This window comes from Larimichthys crocea, chromosome XVI (genome assembly GCF_000972845.2).
Source record: "Larimichthys crocea isolate SSNF chromosome XVI, L_crocea_2.0, whole genome shotgun sequence".
NCBI lineage: Eukaryota > Metazoa > Chordata > Actinopteri > Sciaenidae > Larimichthys > Larimichthys crocea.
Window position 1 is genome coordinate 10,519,130 of NC_040026.1, and position 14,395 is coordinate 10,533,524.

The following is a 14,395-nucleotide window of genomic DNA, read 5'->3' on the forward strand; positions in this document are numbered from 1 at the left end:
AGGTGCATAAATGGAAAGACTCGTAAAACTTAAATTCCTTGTTTGCCGCCTATTATTTACGTGCTACATGATCACATTAATCATGGCTTTATGAAGTGTCATGAGCTTTGTGTAGTTATACAACATGTGCCCGTATGTGTAACTCATCACCAACTCGGGATGACAATAAAGGAGAGACAGGTTTACCAGGGTTGTTGTAGTTTGATTAATGAACGTGTTGAAACTTACCTGGCTAGGTGAAGATTATACAGATAAAGATATTCAGTTTCTCCAAAGCTTTTAGTTTCATAATTAATCTCAGTCTGCGCTTAAAACCTGTCACTTCATATTGATTATAACTCCTCCTGTTGCCGTCTTCTTTTTCAGTTGGCAGGCCGAAGAAAATCCACTCAGTGCCTAAGACTGCCAGCACACCGACATCAGTAACAGACACTGTAACCAAAGGCAATGCTTCCTTGTTGAACTGGTCCGCGCCCAGGAAGAGACCGCCAGTTGACTTCTTCCTTTTCAATGGGACGTCCCGTAAGACCCAGAGGAGGATACGAGAGCGAGACTTGGGATTCTTTCATCGGCCCGCCTCCCACCCTTTTGCACCCCCAATGCCTTTCAAAGGCATCTTTGGCTCCCCTTTTGAAGGTGACTCATTTAGTAGCATTGCCAACGGCTACTCTACCTTCGGAGGTTCTGCTGCTGGCCGACCGATTAATGCAGTAGCTTCAATGTCGCTTCGGGACTCCTCGTCCTCTGCTTGCTCCTCAGCTGTCACCACAGCGATGACAGCTGTAAGCAGGAAGCCAGTGAGCGAACGTGACAGGAAACAGTTCCTGGTGAAGCTTGACCATGAAGGGGTGACCTCTCCTAAAACAAAGAACGGCAAGGCTCTGCTTCGACTCGGGGGAAGTGGAGGGAGAGTAGGAAAGAGTCTGGCCTCTGCAGGAGCACCGCTGCGATACATCCACCCTGCCCTGCTGGTGAAGGATGGCAAAAAGGGAGGAGGGGAACGAGACAGTACTGGGGCACGATCTGAGGCTATTCTAAAGGGTGCTCCACCTCTGAGAAAGGATTTACTGTCAGCAGGTCTTGGAGTCCAAGGTGGAGAATACAATTTGGACTACCCCAGTGACTGCCCGAGCTCTTATTCTGAGCTAGATGAGGATGATGAAGATGATGGTCAGGATGCAGAAGCACGCAGAGGAAGTGCAGCAGTCCCGCCCCACCGTGGTGGTCGTTTTCTCTCTCGTCTCTCCGTCTGCTTCTCCTCATCTTCCTCCTCTTCTTCCTCCTCTGGCTCCATCTCCTCCTCATCCCTCTGCTCCTCAGACAACGATTCTTCTTACTCCTCCGATGAAGAGTCCTCATCGGTGCTGCTGCGCCGCGCACTGCTCCAGCAGGACAAGCACAAGCACAGGCAGAACATGACCTCTGACCTCCTGAGCCCTGACCCCACCACCTCCAACTCCTCTCCCTCTGCCACAGTCCCGGCTCATGGCTTTGTGGCTAAAGCCAGCATGGCCGTCTCCGGGACAAAAGTGAGAGCTGACAGAGCAGAAGACAGGAAGGAGTTCGTGTCAAAAGGAAGTATGGTGGCTAACAGTAGCACAGCTAAGACCCAGCTGAAGAGGAAAGAAGGAATCAGCCACCATCAGAGCCAAAGCAGTCCTGTGAGCCAGCAGACAAAACCTGCCTCCAAAGACCCAGCAACAGCTAAGAGGCAGAGGATGTCGTCACCTGAGCCTCTGCCTAACATGGCTCCCCTTTTGCCTGGACGCCAGCTCTGGAAATGGTCTGGAAACCCCACACAGGTAACACACTTCCATTTAAATATCTTTATGTTTGCTTTGCGTCACTGTACTGCAGAAGTTTTTCCATAATCAAACTTTATTATCTTGGTTTCATGGTTCCCAAATTGTTGTCTTGGGTATCGGTAACCTGCTTAAGTAGATAACTGAGTGTTACTGCAGTTTCGGCTGTGTCAAACTTTGATTACGTAATGTGATGATCAAATATGATCTCTCCTGGCATTGCTTATACTGCTTCAGACTTTGTACACATCGCTAACGCTATGAGGCTTACTCGGTGTGGCTAATCTCCGAATTTGTTACCCTGATTATTAAATCATGATCCTGAGATAACGGAACAAAACAGCTTGAGCAACTGCTGCCACTCCATTCTGCCATGTTGTTTGCTTGGTAAACATGACTGCATCTGTCGACTGAGATGTGCGGCTTAAAACCAAGCTGACCCTTTTGGTGTGTGCATGCCCCGACAAACCAAAACATGGAGCAGAGATATAGGTGTTACCCAGGTTATGGTTACTGTGGTCAGAATTTCTGCACGAGTTTCATTAGCATTGCATTTGTCAGATTAGGAGTGAATTATTTGTGTGCCAGAAAATGTACTCCTACTCCAGCAGGATCAAGTGTTACGATTGGTATTAGGCACTGAACCCTCCCACACCTTTTTATAAACCATATTAAATCATCTTTCATTTCAGTATCTTTCTTTCATACTTTGGTAGACAGGGCTTAGCAAAACAAAACAAAAATCCTAATTCATTTCTGAAATGAGGTTGGTGGTGAAATAAACCCACTGCTATTTTTATTCTCTTTACCCGACAGAGGAGAGGTCTGAAGGGTAAAGCCCGCAAGCTTTTCTACAAGGCCATCGTGCGGGGCAAGGAGACGGTGCGTGTCGGGGACTGTGCTGTGTTTCTGTCACCTGGCCGGCCTCAGCTGCCCTACGTGGGCAGAGTGGAGAGCCTCTGGGAGTCGTGGAGCTCCAGCATGGTTGTCAGGGTCAAGTGGTTCTACCACCCGGAGGAGACTCGCCTGGGGAAGCGACACCGCGATGGCAAGGTAAAGACCAGGCATTGCAAGTAGAATTTCTAAAACAGAGATGGTCAAAGTAACAGTCCGTGACATTTTCATATAAATATATTACCACTTTGCTTCTTTATATTCCCTATTCCCATCTTATATGAATGGTTGAACCTCCACTTAGTTCATAAAACTGTTAGCATTTGCAGTTCTGAATACTCATTGCACGATGGGACTTTCCCTGAAAAATCTCTGCTGCACAGGAAGTTATGTATTTTGCATTTCTGGCAGCAGCAATAGTGGTTTGTTTGGAATAAATAGAAATAGAGCTGGGTAGTTAGAATGAGCAGCAGCATTAACCATGGCTGAGCAAACATGAAAGATCACCACTTGCAGAAACTCAAACTCCATTTTGAGAAAACCCACAGTAAAAGACATGACAAAAGATGGTACGTTTCGGAAGTGCAGAGTAAAAACGGCGCTACATATTGCCAACAAAAACATGACAATCTTACCGCATTTTTCTTGTGAAAGCAATTGTGTGACATTTTGATTGTCAGTTATCTTGATGATTTATCAACCGTTCTTCCCGTCTCTCCTAGAATGCCTTGTATCAGTCGAGCCACGAGGATGAGAATGATGTGCAGACCATCTCCCATCGCTGCCAGGTGGTCAGCAAGGCCGAATATGATCACCTGATGCGTGAACGTAAGTCCGGCAACCTAATAAACGACCTCTTCTACCTGGCCGGAACCTATGAACCAACCACGGGCCAGCTGATCAGCGTGGACGGCATGGCCATTGTGTCCTAGCACCACCAGCTAGAGAGAAATCCAAATATTGACCTGAAGTCTGGAGTTGACTGCTTCTAGGATGGTCCTACAGAACAGAGCAGGGGACAGAGGGAAAGCAAGACAAAGAGTTCTGGCTCTGCGTATTGATCTGTCCCTTGTAAAAGAAGGAGCTAGCCCATTGGATAAAGTCCGACAGAAATGGTACATAGAGGAGTCTGATTTGTTCTGATCCAGGTCAGATTTAACCTCTTTGTCAGATGTGGACTTAGGCTCCTTGTCGCAGCGAGAGTCTACAGCCTTCCCTGTGGCTGAAACAACAGAGTATCTCGTCACTGCGACAAGATTTCTGCAACAAAAGAACAGGAACCAAGGACATGAGCACTTTGGAGTACAGTAGCTTGGATATGCTATGGAGGAAGGGTGGCAGACTTTGCTTTCTGAAACAAAGACTAACTCTGAGAGCAGGAGAGACTGTATGGGAAGGAGAGACTTACTGTAAACCACACTGGTTTGGAGGATTTTAATGGTCTTATACTGGTAGTTTGACAATGACAACGTGATTGGGAGATCCCCAACAGGACCAAAAAACACTGTAGTTCGGACTTTGTGTGTAAATGCGTGAATGTGTGTGTGTGTGTGTGTGTGTGTGTGTGTTTGCAGAGTGGCTGCGATGACCCTGTTTGGCATTTAATGAGCTCTAAGTAAATAGCGCTTTAGCGTGCATATGTGTTTGTACTGTATGTGTGGTCATGCACGCGTACACCTGTGCTCATCAAGCAAAGATACCGTCATGACACGCCATCGGTATGTCTCTAACACTCTGAGTATTAATCTGTTCAGTACTTAATGTGCAGAATCATGAAACGATTTCTTCTCCTGTCAAGCCATACACGTCAATACCTCTCTCTCGTATCCTCCTATTCAGGTGCGAAGACACATGTACAGGTTGTTGGATTGTTTATTTGAACGGTGCGTGCATGTTGGCGTGTGTGAGTGTGTGTGCGCTTTGTACAGCATTATGTATAATATAACATGTTGTAAATAGTATACATATATATTTGTTCTTGTTTTTTTTTTGTTTTCTTTTGCAGAGAAGATTATTTTATTTAGATTTTTTTAGGGTGTGTGCGGGTGGGTTCGGGAGGGTCTGACAGAGGGAGGAGGTTGGGTTAGTTTCCTACTCTCTCAATGCACTGAACAGGATCAGAGGTTTGGATTTTGGGTCAAACTGTACAACTGATGTGACTTTGTGGTTGTAAGCCCTGCTTTAGGCCAAGGGTGAATAATGTTGAAAGGGTATTTGGGAAATGTTTTTATAAGGAAATCAGAAAAAGGCTCTTTTTAAACGTGTCCAAATTTTTTCTTTTTATTTTACTCTGTTGGGTTTTGAATGTGTATTTCCTGTTGGGAGTTTTTTTTTTTTTTCTTTTTTTTACAAATACTGGAAAGGAAACCGAGTTTCTGCTGTTGTCTGATCCTAAAAGAATCTAGTTCTTCTTTATTTTAGCTTGTATTCCTATATAAAATGTAGATATTTATCTGGCATCAAAAAGAAACATACCAAAGCACCTGTGAGTTTAAGCTTCACTGCATTAGACGAAAACAATTTTATGAGTAAAAAAAAGACAAAAAAACAAAAAACAAAAAGGTTCAATCAAATCTGAATCCGGGATCCCTGCAATCACCGAGGTATTTTAAGTAGAGTTCCTCTCGTTGTCTGCTCGTGTTCATCCAGCGTTGCTATGACAGCCTCTGAGAAACGTTGCAGCAACATTGTCTGCACACTGCCCAGCTGATGCACTTGAGGTCTCTATGGCAACCAGAATGGCATCACATGACTGTGAAGGACAATCAGAGCCAATCAATGGGACAATGTTGAGAGACAAAAAAAAAAAAACAACAACAACAAGATAAGGATCAAATCACAAATTATGCTTCTTGTCACTTTTATTCCTGCTTTGCCAAAAAAAAATGTCTGTGTGTCTTTTATGTTTGCTTGTTTCCTCGTTTACCATTGTCTTACTGTTTATGCAAGCCTGTGATGACTGTTGGTTGTCAGTGTATAGGATGTACAGGGGGGAAGAACATGAATGCCTTTTTCTTTTTTAGGACATTGACTGACTTTTAACAACAATGTTGCTGTTACACTGCAAAGCAAAAGCTTTAAAAGGAAACTAATGTGAAACTCAATTTTAAAATATTACTTTTATGGGTCTTTAATTGAATTTTTTTTTTTTTTTTAAAGCTGTATTTTCTTTAAGAAACACTGGATTCAGTTCTAACCATCACGTTTTTGACAGAAGCGACATCATTGTGTTTTTTTTTTTGTGTTTTTTTTAGACCCACTGGAACCTGCTTTGTACGGTTGAGATAGCCTACTAAAATATATTATGTAATGTCAGTCATTCTTTGGAAATATGACTTAAATATTTCCTCATGTACAAAAGGAAAAAATTATTTATCTTAATTTTATTGCCTTTTTGTGTTTCATTAAAAAAGATTCTTACAAAAAAACAACAACATTTGATTGTTTTCTTTTCCCTCTTTTTTTTCTGCTGGGTGTGAGTTCCTCTGAATACCGCCTTGTGTTCATCAATGCCGATCATTTGTCTGCTGTAGGAAAATGGACCACAGAAGAAAGCGTAGAAGAATGAGAAAGAGAGAGGAAAAAAAAAACACGAGAGGAGGAAGCAATTTGAAACTGTAGCTGCAGCTGATAGAAGGGGAAGAATGGGGAGAGAAAGGGAAACTGTATCTAGCGGTGTTTCATGGGAGACGACGGGCGGGATAAAGTCTCCTCTGGCTGTACAGGTGGGTCAGGTATTCAGAATAATAAAAACGGAACAGGACCATTAAGAGAACAAAGCGAGGATATCAGATTCCAGCCTGCAAAGATTTCAAATCCTGACTTTTCCACATGTGTGTGTGAGTAAAAAATGCAGCCCACATGGTCCTGTTCACACACCAATATAAATCCATGCACTCCCGTACTTTCACTGGTTTTCTGCTCACTTCTGTGTGTGTGTATGTGTAACACGAGAGCTGGGAAGAACTGTTGAGATTGTCCCCCTGCAGGGTGTGGAGTTTCTGGGACAAAGTGCGCAAAATTTACTGCATTTTATTTGAGACTTCCTGTGATATATTCACACCTTTTTATCGCACTGTAACCGGAGCCTTTGTGACGCGGCTTATTGCAACATTAAAGTCTGGATGGAGGATTTACCTTTGACCTCAAATTACGGTGTGGTTGCCTCGTGTCAGCCCTGCGAAGAAGAAGAAGGTTCGAGCACAGCCTTGCCTCGGACGTCGACCGTAAACTTTATTTTACTCCGGAGCTGTGTCTTTAATGTCAGCCCCACCTTGGATGTTCTTCTTGGCCAACATATCGCTCCCTGCTTTACTTGTCAATACAGGAAAAGTTGACTCACCTTTTTTGCTGAATATCTTTGCTAATGGTCCTTGGCCATAGTCTGAAATCACACACATTCATGCTCTTTGTCCAGTGGTATGTGTGAGAATGTGTGTTTGCTTTGCTTTTGTATTCTGCGTTTAGCTGTTTCAGCTGTTTAACAATATATAAAACAGTACACCTGCCAGTGTGACCACACACACACACACACACACACACACATAATATGCACCCTTTTTGCTCACTGTTGGTCTTTTACGTCCTCCTCATTGGCTCCTCAATCAACCAACGCCTTCAAAACACACAGACATTAAGTGCAGTCTTTGACTGCTTATCAGCGGGTTTGCATTGGGCTTATCTCGTTGACATTGTTAAACTACTTTACCCAGAATGCTGTGGGAGATAGGGGCACAATGGGAGGCTGGGGGTGCCCTCTGGGTTAATGAGAGTGGGCTTTCACGTTGGAAGAGCAAACATGGCGCAAGTTGATTTGTGTGTGTGTGTGAAGGGTCAAGGTGTCACAGCAAGGTGTGGTAGTTTTTTTATTGTGTTTTTTTTTTTTTTTTGTAGTTTTCAGGTTGTTGGCTGATGGATGGGGGCAACAGTGAACACCACATCTGAAGCGTATCACCAGTCTTGAGGAATCCGACATTGTGAGCTGTTCAATCAATGCGTATGCAGGACATGCAGGTGTGTATCTGTGTAAAGGGGCAGGGTGTGTGTGTGTGTGTGTGTGTGTGTGTGTGTGTGTGTGTGTTTAGGGTTGGGAGCGGGTGAGGTAGTGGTGGTGGTGGTGGGCGTACCAATCCAGAGAAAGCCCTCTATTTAGATATAGCCTGAGCCTGTCATTGTAGTGAATGAATGGCTGTCAGCTGCAGCGGGATGCAGCGTGTGTGTATGTAGATAGTTTGTATGTGTGTGTTTGTGTACAGATTTGTGTGAGACTGTGCATGTGTGTGTGTGTGTGTGTGTGTGTACTAGGGTATATTCAGGTCACAGAGGGAGTAAGGAGATCAGCAGTCTTCTCTCTCACCTCATCCATCGTTCATATGAGCCTCTGTGAGCTCGCCACCGGTATCCATCTTACTCCTACTAGCCAATCGGACCCGTTGGTAGTTGTGCAACGTATTCTGTGGTAACAGATGGTAGGCTTACATAAATCATGGATTCTTGGCAGTGTTGAAGTCATGTCCATGTTCTCCTACATTACAACACCAACAAACCTCCAGTGTTCTTTCTATTCCCCCCAATTTTATGACTTGTTTCACTTTCTGGTCCATTTCACAGACAAATATGTATGTAGTCCTCATATAACTGGCCATATGTAAAGGAAGTCTTTTCAGGTTTCTTTTTACACTCACTGTTTTACATTAAAAAGGTTCAATGATCATCTCTTGTGTCTTAAAAGTTTAGACTTTTGGCACTGAATCAGTTATCAGACTTGTTACTTTTACTTGTTACTTTTTATTGAGATGCACCATCAGGAGATTATGGCGCCAAACAGACACATCTTAAGACATACATTGTCTTTGTAACTCCACAACAACATTAAATTAATTATCATGTTATTATTCTAGAGTTTTGTATTATTTACAGTAGATTGATATTCAGTCATTTATTTATTTTATGTTTTTCAATGGGTTTTATTTGCCACCGTGTTTTTTATTTATTTCATTAATTTATGTTAAACTAATTATCAGAATTAGTTTTAACCAGATATAGAATATTTGTAGATAATTATTCAAAAGGAAAATCTGTTTTGTAAAGACTTTGCAAATGACCACATATTTTATTTTTTCATGAGAATGAAACAGGTCAATGACTTAATAACTTATAACATTTTTTTTTTTTTACTTAAATCAAAAATGTGTTTATTTGAGAAAATTAATTTAAAAAATGTACGTCAAAATAAAGATTTTTGTGGTTCCAAACATGAGGACAAATGTTTGAAAAGGCAGATTGAAAAGAAAATATTTTTTTCCATTTATTCATGTTGTGATTTAGCTCAAGTCAAACAGCAAAAAGTAAAAAGAGAAGAAGGAAACGAGAAGTTAAACAGCGAAGAGGAGAACGGGATGAAGAGGAGCGGGGGCACAGAGGAGGAACAGGACAGGATGAGTGTTTTATAGCTGGTATGCTGGCTCTGGACCATCTTAGGTAAAAAAATCTCCCCATAACCTCATAATTTTAACACGAAACAGAAAAAAACTTGGTGATTTCCCCTCTATAAAGCGGGCAACACACACACACACACACACACACACACACACACACACACACACACCAGACTGTACATTACTTAGAGCAATTCTGGTGGTTATCGCTGATGCTGGTATTTGATATTTGGAATAGTGGAGGAGTCTTGGCCAGCTCACGGCTGCCTGCTCCGACAGTCAGAATAGGTCAAACATCCTGTAAAGTCTTAGTGGACACAGCAACCGGATCCATAGTCACCAGATAGCAGCTCTGTGGGAATGTGTGTGATATTTATGATATGATCTAGATGCAGGGTGGAATTTATATGTGTATGGGTGTGTGTGTGAGAGACACTTGATTGCTATGCTTGCCAACTCTACCCCAGCGACAGCAGGAGAAAAGATATGTGCAGTATATTTATATAAAACAACCGGTGCAAACCCACGTACACACACATACACACACACATACCTCGAGCAGCCCTGTATGTTCTTTCCTCTTGATATGTTGTCAGCTGCACTGCGGGGGTCATCAACATACTTGTAACCGTACACCTGTCTGGATGTAATTTGTACAGTAAATTAACGTGATACCTGAACAGTGTGACAGCGCTTGAGGATTTATCTCCTCACATGCCTCGATCACCACTTTAAATGTGAATTGACGCAACATTCGTGATGTTAACAGGCAGACAAATCAGGTGGCATTTCGTTACATTTCATCAGATTTTCTCAAACATATTCCACAATAAATGAATATCGAGCCACAACCTCACCGTAAGCGTTTTACACTCAAAGGGCCATAACAAAAGGGCCAATTGTAAATATGCATTTCTGAAAAGATGCAAAGTTCCCGTATTCTAAGGGAAATGCTTTGATGTTTAAAGGAATAGTTCCACATTTTGGGAATTACAAATTTGCTTTTTTGACAGATTCAGATTAGATCTATCCCTGTCTGTTAAATATTGAGAGTACAAAGACTACTATCAGGAGAGCTTTAGCTAGAAGCAGGGGGGAAACAGCTAACGTGTAACGGTAACAAAATCCAGCAACAAGTATCTCTGAAGCTTTCTAATTAAACCTTTTTTTTTTTTTTCCAAATCAAAATGTTTATGCGGCTTTGTGTGCCAGACTCTTTCCTAGCCAGGAGCAGGGACTTCCTGGATGGATTAAACAAAAGGCATTTAATGTGGTAATTAGTGAGGTTTAAAGGCGCAAGAATGTTGTCTTACTCTTTGGACAGACTCAGGCAAGCTCTTTCCGCCTGAGGAGACTCTTGACAGACCACTACAACCTGCAAGGCAAGTGTCACATGACTGATAGCTGAGCTTGCGATCTTATCTGCGAGTATGTTTACTGCTGACTGACCACATTTGCCGTGCCAGCTTTTACAATGTTATTTAAAAGTCTACCCTAAATTACTTTGATTAAAAAAAGACTTGTCCCGACTCGTCTTTAGCTGGGCAGCAGATGTATTCATGATGGATGGTATGATCTCCCATTTTGGAAGGTGGATGGCTTGCTACAAGTCAAGTACGTTTCATGATCTTTCTTTCAGTTCCCATTTCAGATTAAACGAATGAAACTAATTGGAGGTAGAAGAATAAAGAAACGCAGCAGGTCTTTTCTCCTTTTCTGTTTTGACTTTTATTAGTTTTCCAAGAACAGCTATGTAATGCAATTTCTCACCATTTACCTTCTTCTACAGCACAAGCAAAGCTACCAAAACTCTTAAAAATGGGCCTACTGTCACCTTCGATCTCACCTCCACCCTGCTAGTTGTAGCAGTCCATTCAAAACCACCCATCCTCATTGTAAACTAAACTAAGCTAATCTCCCCAGCTGTAGCTACTTACACTCAGCTATAAATAACACTATACTTAGCATAGTGCAGACATGAGCGAGGTATTTTTATTCACATTTTTCTTCTATTTTTGTGTTTCCTGTACAAACACAGACACAAGGGATACATCTCTAATATTACTGATTTACAGCAAGATTTTCTGACCCAAATGGCTCTCCATGCCGAGTAGTTGGATGAGCTTTTCTGCATTTTCAAACAAAATTCAATCCAAAGCTCTCAATCACATTTAACCAACGCAGTCTGGGCAATTCTTTGTCCAAACGAGACAGAAAAACGCTTGTGTAGAAAAAATCCTCTTTATTTTTTTATTCTAATTACTGAGATGTGGAACTAATATTACCTGGTGACCTATATGGTAAAACATGAAAGGTAATTTGCAATGATTTTTTTTTTTTCTTTACACTTTACACACAGCAATTAAGAAAACAGACAACCTCTGCAATTATTACAAATCACAAGAGGAGCGCAGGTAATACTAGTCCCATTTGTACTGGGCTAATGTCAAGACATAGTTACCATGGTAATAAATGGCAGAAAATTAATTAACAATTTAGAGAATAATTGGTAAACATAGCAATCTCTGGACTGAAGGTAGCCTCACTGGACCTGTTTCTCATCTTGAAAGCTCAGACTGGTAATATAAGACCATGTAAGACACACAAAGACTAAATGCCGATATATACTACAAAGACCACAGCCTTCATACAATGTCTATTTTACGTTTTGTGTCTAAACTTTCTCTGCTTATAGTCCCTGAAGCTGAAAGCTGCTCCGCTCTGTCTGTATGACTGACGATTCATCAACTGACAGCGATCCTGAGAGATTAGGACGCCACGCTGAGTGAGCAGAGCTGAACCAACCCACCAGGAATGTACAGTACAAAATCAATGGAACAGTTAAGCTTCCTATATATCACACAACAGATATCAAGACAGGCGGGGGAAATCCTGGTTATATTTTGGTCTTTTGTTATCCGAATTGACTCAGCAGAATGTGTGTGTAGGTGTGTGTGTGTGTGTTTGTGTGTGTGTTTGCATGAGAAAGGGAGACAGAGGAAGAGGTGGAGGATTATGTGTGGATTATGTGTGTGTGTGAAAGAGGGAGAGGACGCCGTGTGGAGAATTTGTGGCAACGTTCTTGTGGTAGAGAAAGCGCAAGATAGGTGTGTGTGCGTGAGTGGGGTTGCAGGTTTTGGATTAGGGATTGTGGGTGTGTGTGAGTGTGTGTGTGTGTGTGTGTGCACACCCCTGGCAGCTGTTTGCCCTACCCAGAGTGGTCTTGGCAGTGTTTCTTTACTGTAACTGCACCCACATGTTGGCACAGCCTGCCACAGCAAGAGCACTCTCCTCAGGTGCCAGGGGTGTGTGTGTGTGTGTGTGTGTGTGTGTGTGTGTGTGTGTGTTAGAGAGAGAGAAAGCCTGTTTCCATGTCTGTGTTTGCGTTAATGAGTGAACCTGACCACAGACAAATTATTCTCCTCTCCAGAGGAAATTGCAGTAAAAAGTCCAGTAAAATAGCATCTATCTATCTATCTATCTATCTATCTATCTATCTATCTATGGTAGTACAGATCTCTCTGTGCTATTCATATCATGTTTCTGTTGCTCAAAGAAAACTTTTAATTTATAATCGTCCCTTCATCTTCCTCAGAGGTGTGTGTGTTTTTGCGTAATGCATCTTGTTCAAGAATGCATGCATGTGTGTGTTGCTTCCACACGTACATCAGAGGCCTTAGTCATGAGCTTCTTCTGTCAGTGTGTGTGTGTGTGTGTGTGTCGGCGTTTGCGTGCTGATGGCTCTTCAGTCTTTCATCTCATCAAGCGTTCATCACTTCATCCTTCATCAATCACACCATCCAGCAGATCACTCATCAACCGAGGGTCCTGCTTTTAAATGATAAGATCTCTCGGTCCACAGAGTCGCTCTGTCTGTAACACACACACACACACACAAACACACACTCACAGAAACACACACATATGACGTGGAATGTGATCATAGTGAGTTTTGAAGGTATTCTTGCTAACACAGTGGAAGGCCTCCCGCGTAGCACCTACACATTATTCCCCCCTACTCATAACATACACACACACACACATCCTCCAGCTCACTGTTGGCCACCAGTGCACACACACACACATACACACAGTTTCCATGGTGACGGATAGGCAGCCATGCAGAATGAGTGCATAGTCCCTTGGGACATCTCCTTTGTCCATCTTTCCATCGCTCTCCTTTAGTGATGACAAGATGTCTCCTCTCTGTCTCTCCTTCCCTTCGGCCTCTGCTCATTATGCATAATGCATGTGTTTCAATTCATAAGCTGAATTTCATCTGGCCCATCCAGTGTGTTGCAGCACAGGCAGTCTTTGTTCGCAAACTCTTTCCTCCAGATTTGCTCACTGTATTGCTCTAAACTCTGTTTCAACAAATGCAACTGAGACTTTAATCCCAGTTGAGCTGGCTCGTCCTGTAACATCACCGGTGTTGCAATAAGTGCAGCTTGAAGCAGTTTGACTGGCAGCTCCTCGTTATGACAGAGTAAGTGTGGTATGGATGGAGGGGAGGGGAGGGAGTGAACAGATTGGTTGTTCTGTCAAAGATTGTGAAAAGAGGCCTCGTCACACCATGGTTGTGATTAACGCTGAAGACGATCCCTCCACTTCCTGTGAGTCACCGCCAGTCGGCATGTTGGGGCTTTGCTAGGTGGAAGGACTGTCCTCACAACAACACTACCCTGGACAACAACCACAGTCCTCAGTGTCCCCTAGTGTGCATGGATATGGACAGTTGTTCAAGAGGATCTGGGACAGTATGGTGGGAACCATCCACCAGATGCCATTTTGGGGCCTCAAATCAATCATGTGACCTCCGCTCCAAGAATGGAAGTCACATGACCTCAACCAACCACTGTATGAAAAAGAGGAAACCAGATATTTAGTAAATACTAGACGATGCCGCAAAACTATGACCAATGGCAACATTTAAAACACATCTTTTGTGGTTACGGTTAATAAAAAAGGAATCATCCGTTGCATTAAAGTCAGTCTATCCTCAGCTCGATCATCACTGCCCTACATTCAACTTCACTACATAAAGGGCACACTGCTTCATTTATGTTGAATATCCTAGTGTAGGTATTTCCCACAGTGTTTAGAAGGCTGACAAGTCTTGTTAATGTTTGGCCTTTGGGAAGTCTGCTTCATTTGGTGCAGATATCATGTTAACGTAAGCTTCCTAATTGTGCCCTAAACGGAGTCCAGTGTGCAGATAGGTTTTTAAAATAAATGCACAAAATAAATCACCACATTATATAG

The 14,395-nt window shown here is 42.6% G+C and overlaps 1 protein-coding gene across 7 annotated transcripts in view; it reads left to right on the forward strand.

Annotated features, from left to right (window-relative positions):
* bahcc1b (BAH domain and coiled-coil containing 1b) overlaps positions 1 to 5,507 on the forward strand; it is a 91,876-nt gene extending 86,369 nt beyond the window's left edge. For all 7 annotated transcript variants that reach the window (XM_027289325.1, XM_027289328.1, XM_027289327.1 and 4 more), the window contains 3 exons: positions 367 to 1,802; positions 2,619 to 2,855; positions 3,419 to 5,507. In XM_027289325.1, the coding sequence (XP_027145126.1) occupies positions 367 to 1,802; positions 2,619 to 2,855; positions 3,419 to 3,628 (1,883 nt within the window). In that variant the 3' untranslated portion in view covers positions 3,629 to 5,507. The remainder of the gene's footprint in view (positions 1 to 366; positions 1,803 to 2,618; positions 2,856 to 3,418) is intronic.
* Positions 5,508 to 14,395: the final 8,888 nt, after the last annotated feature.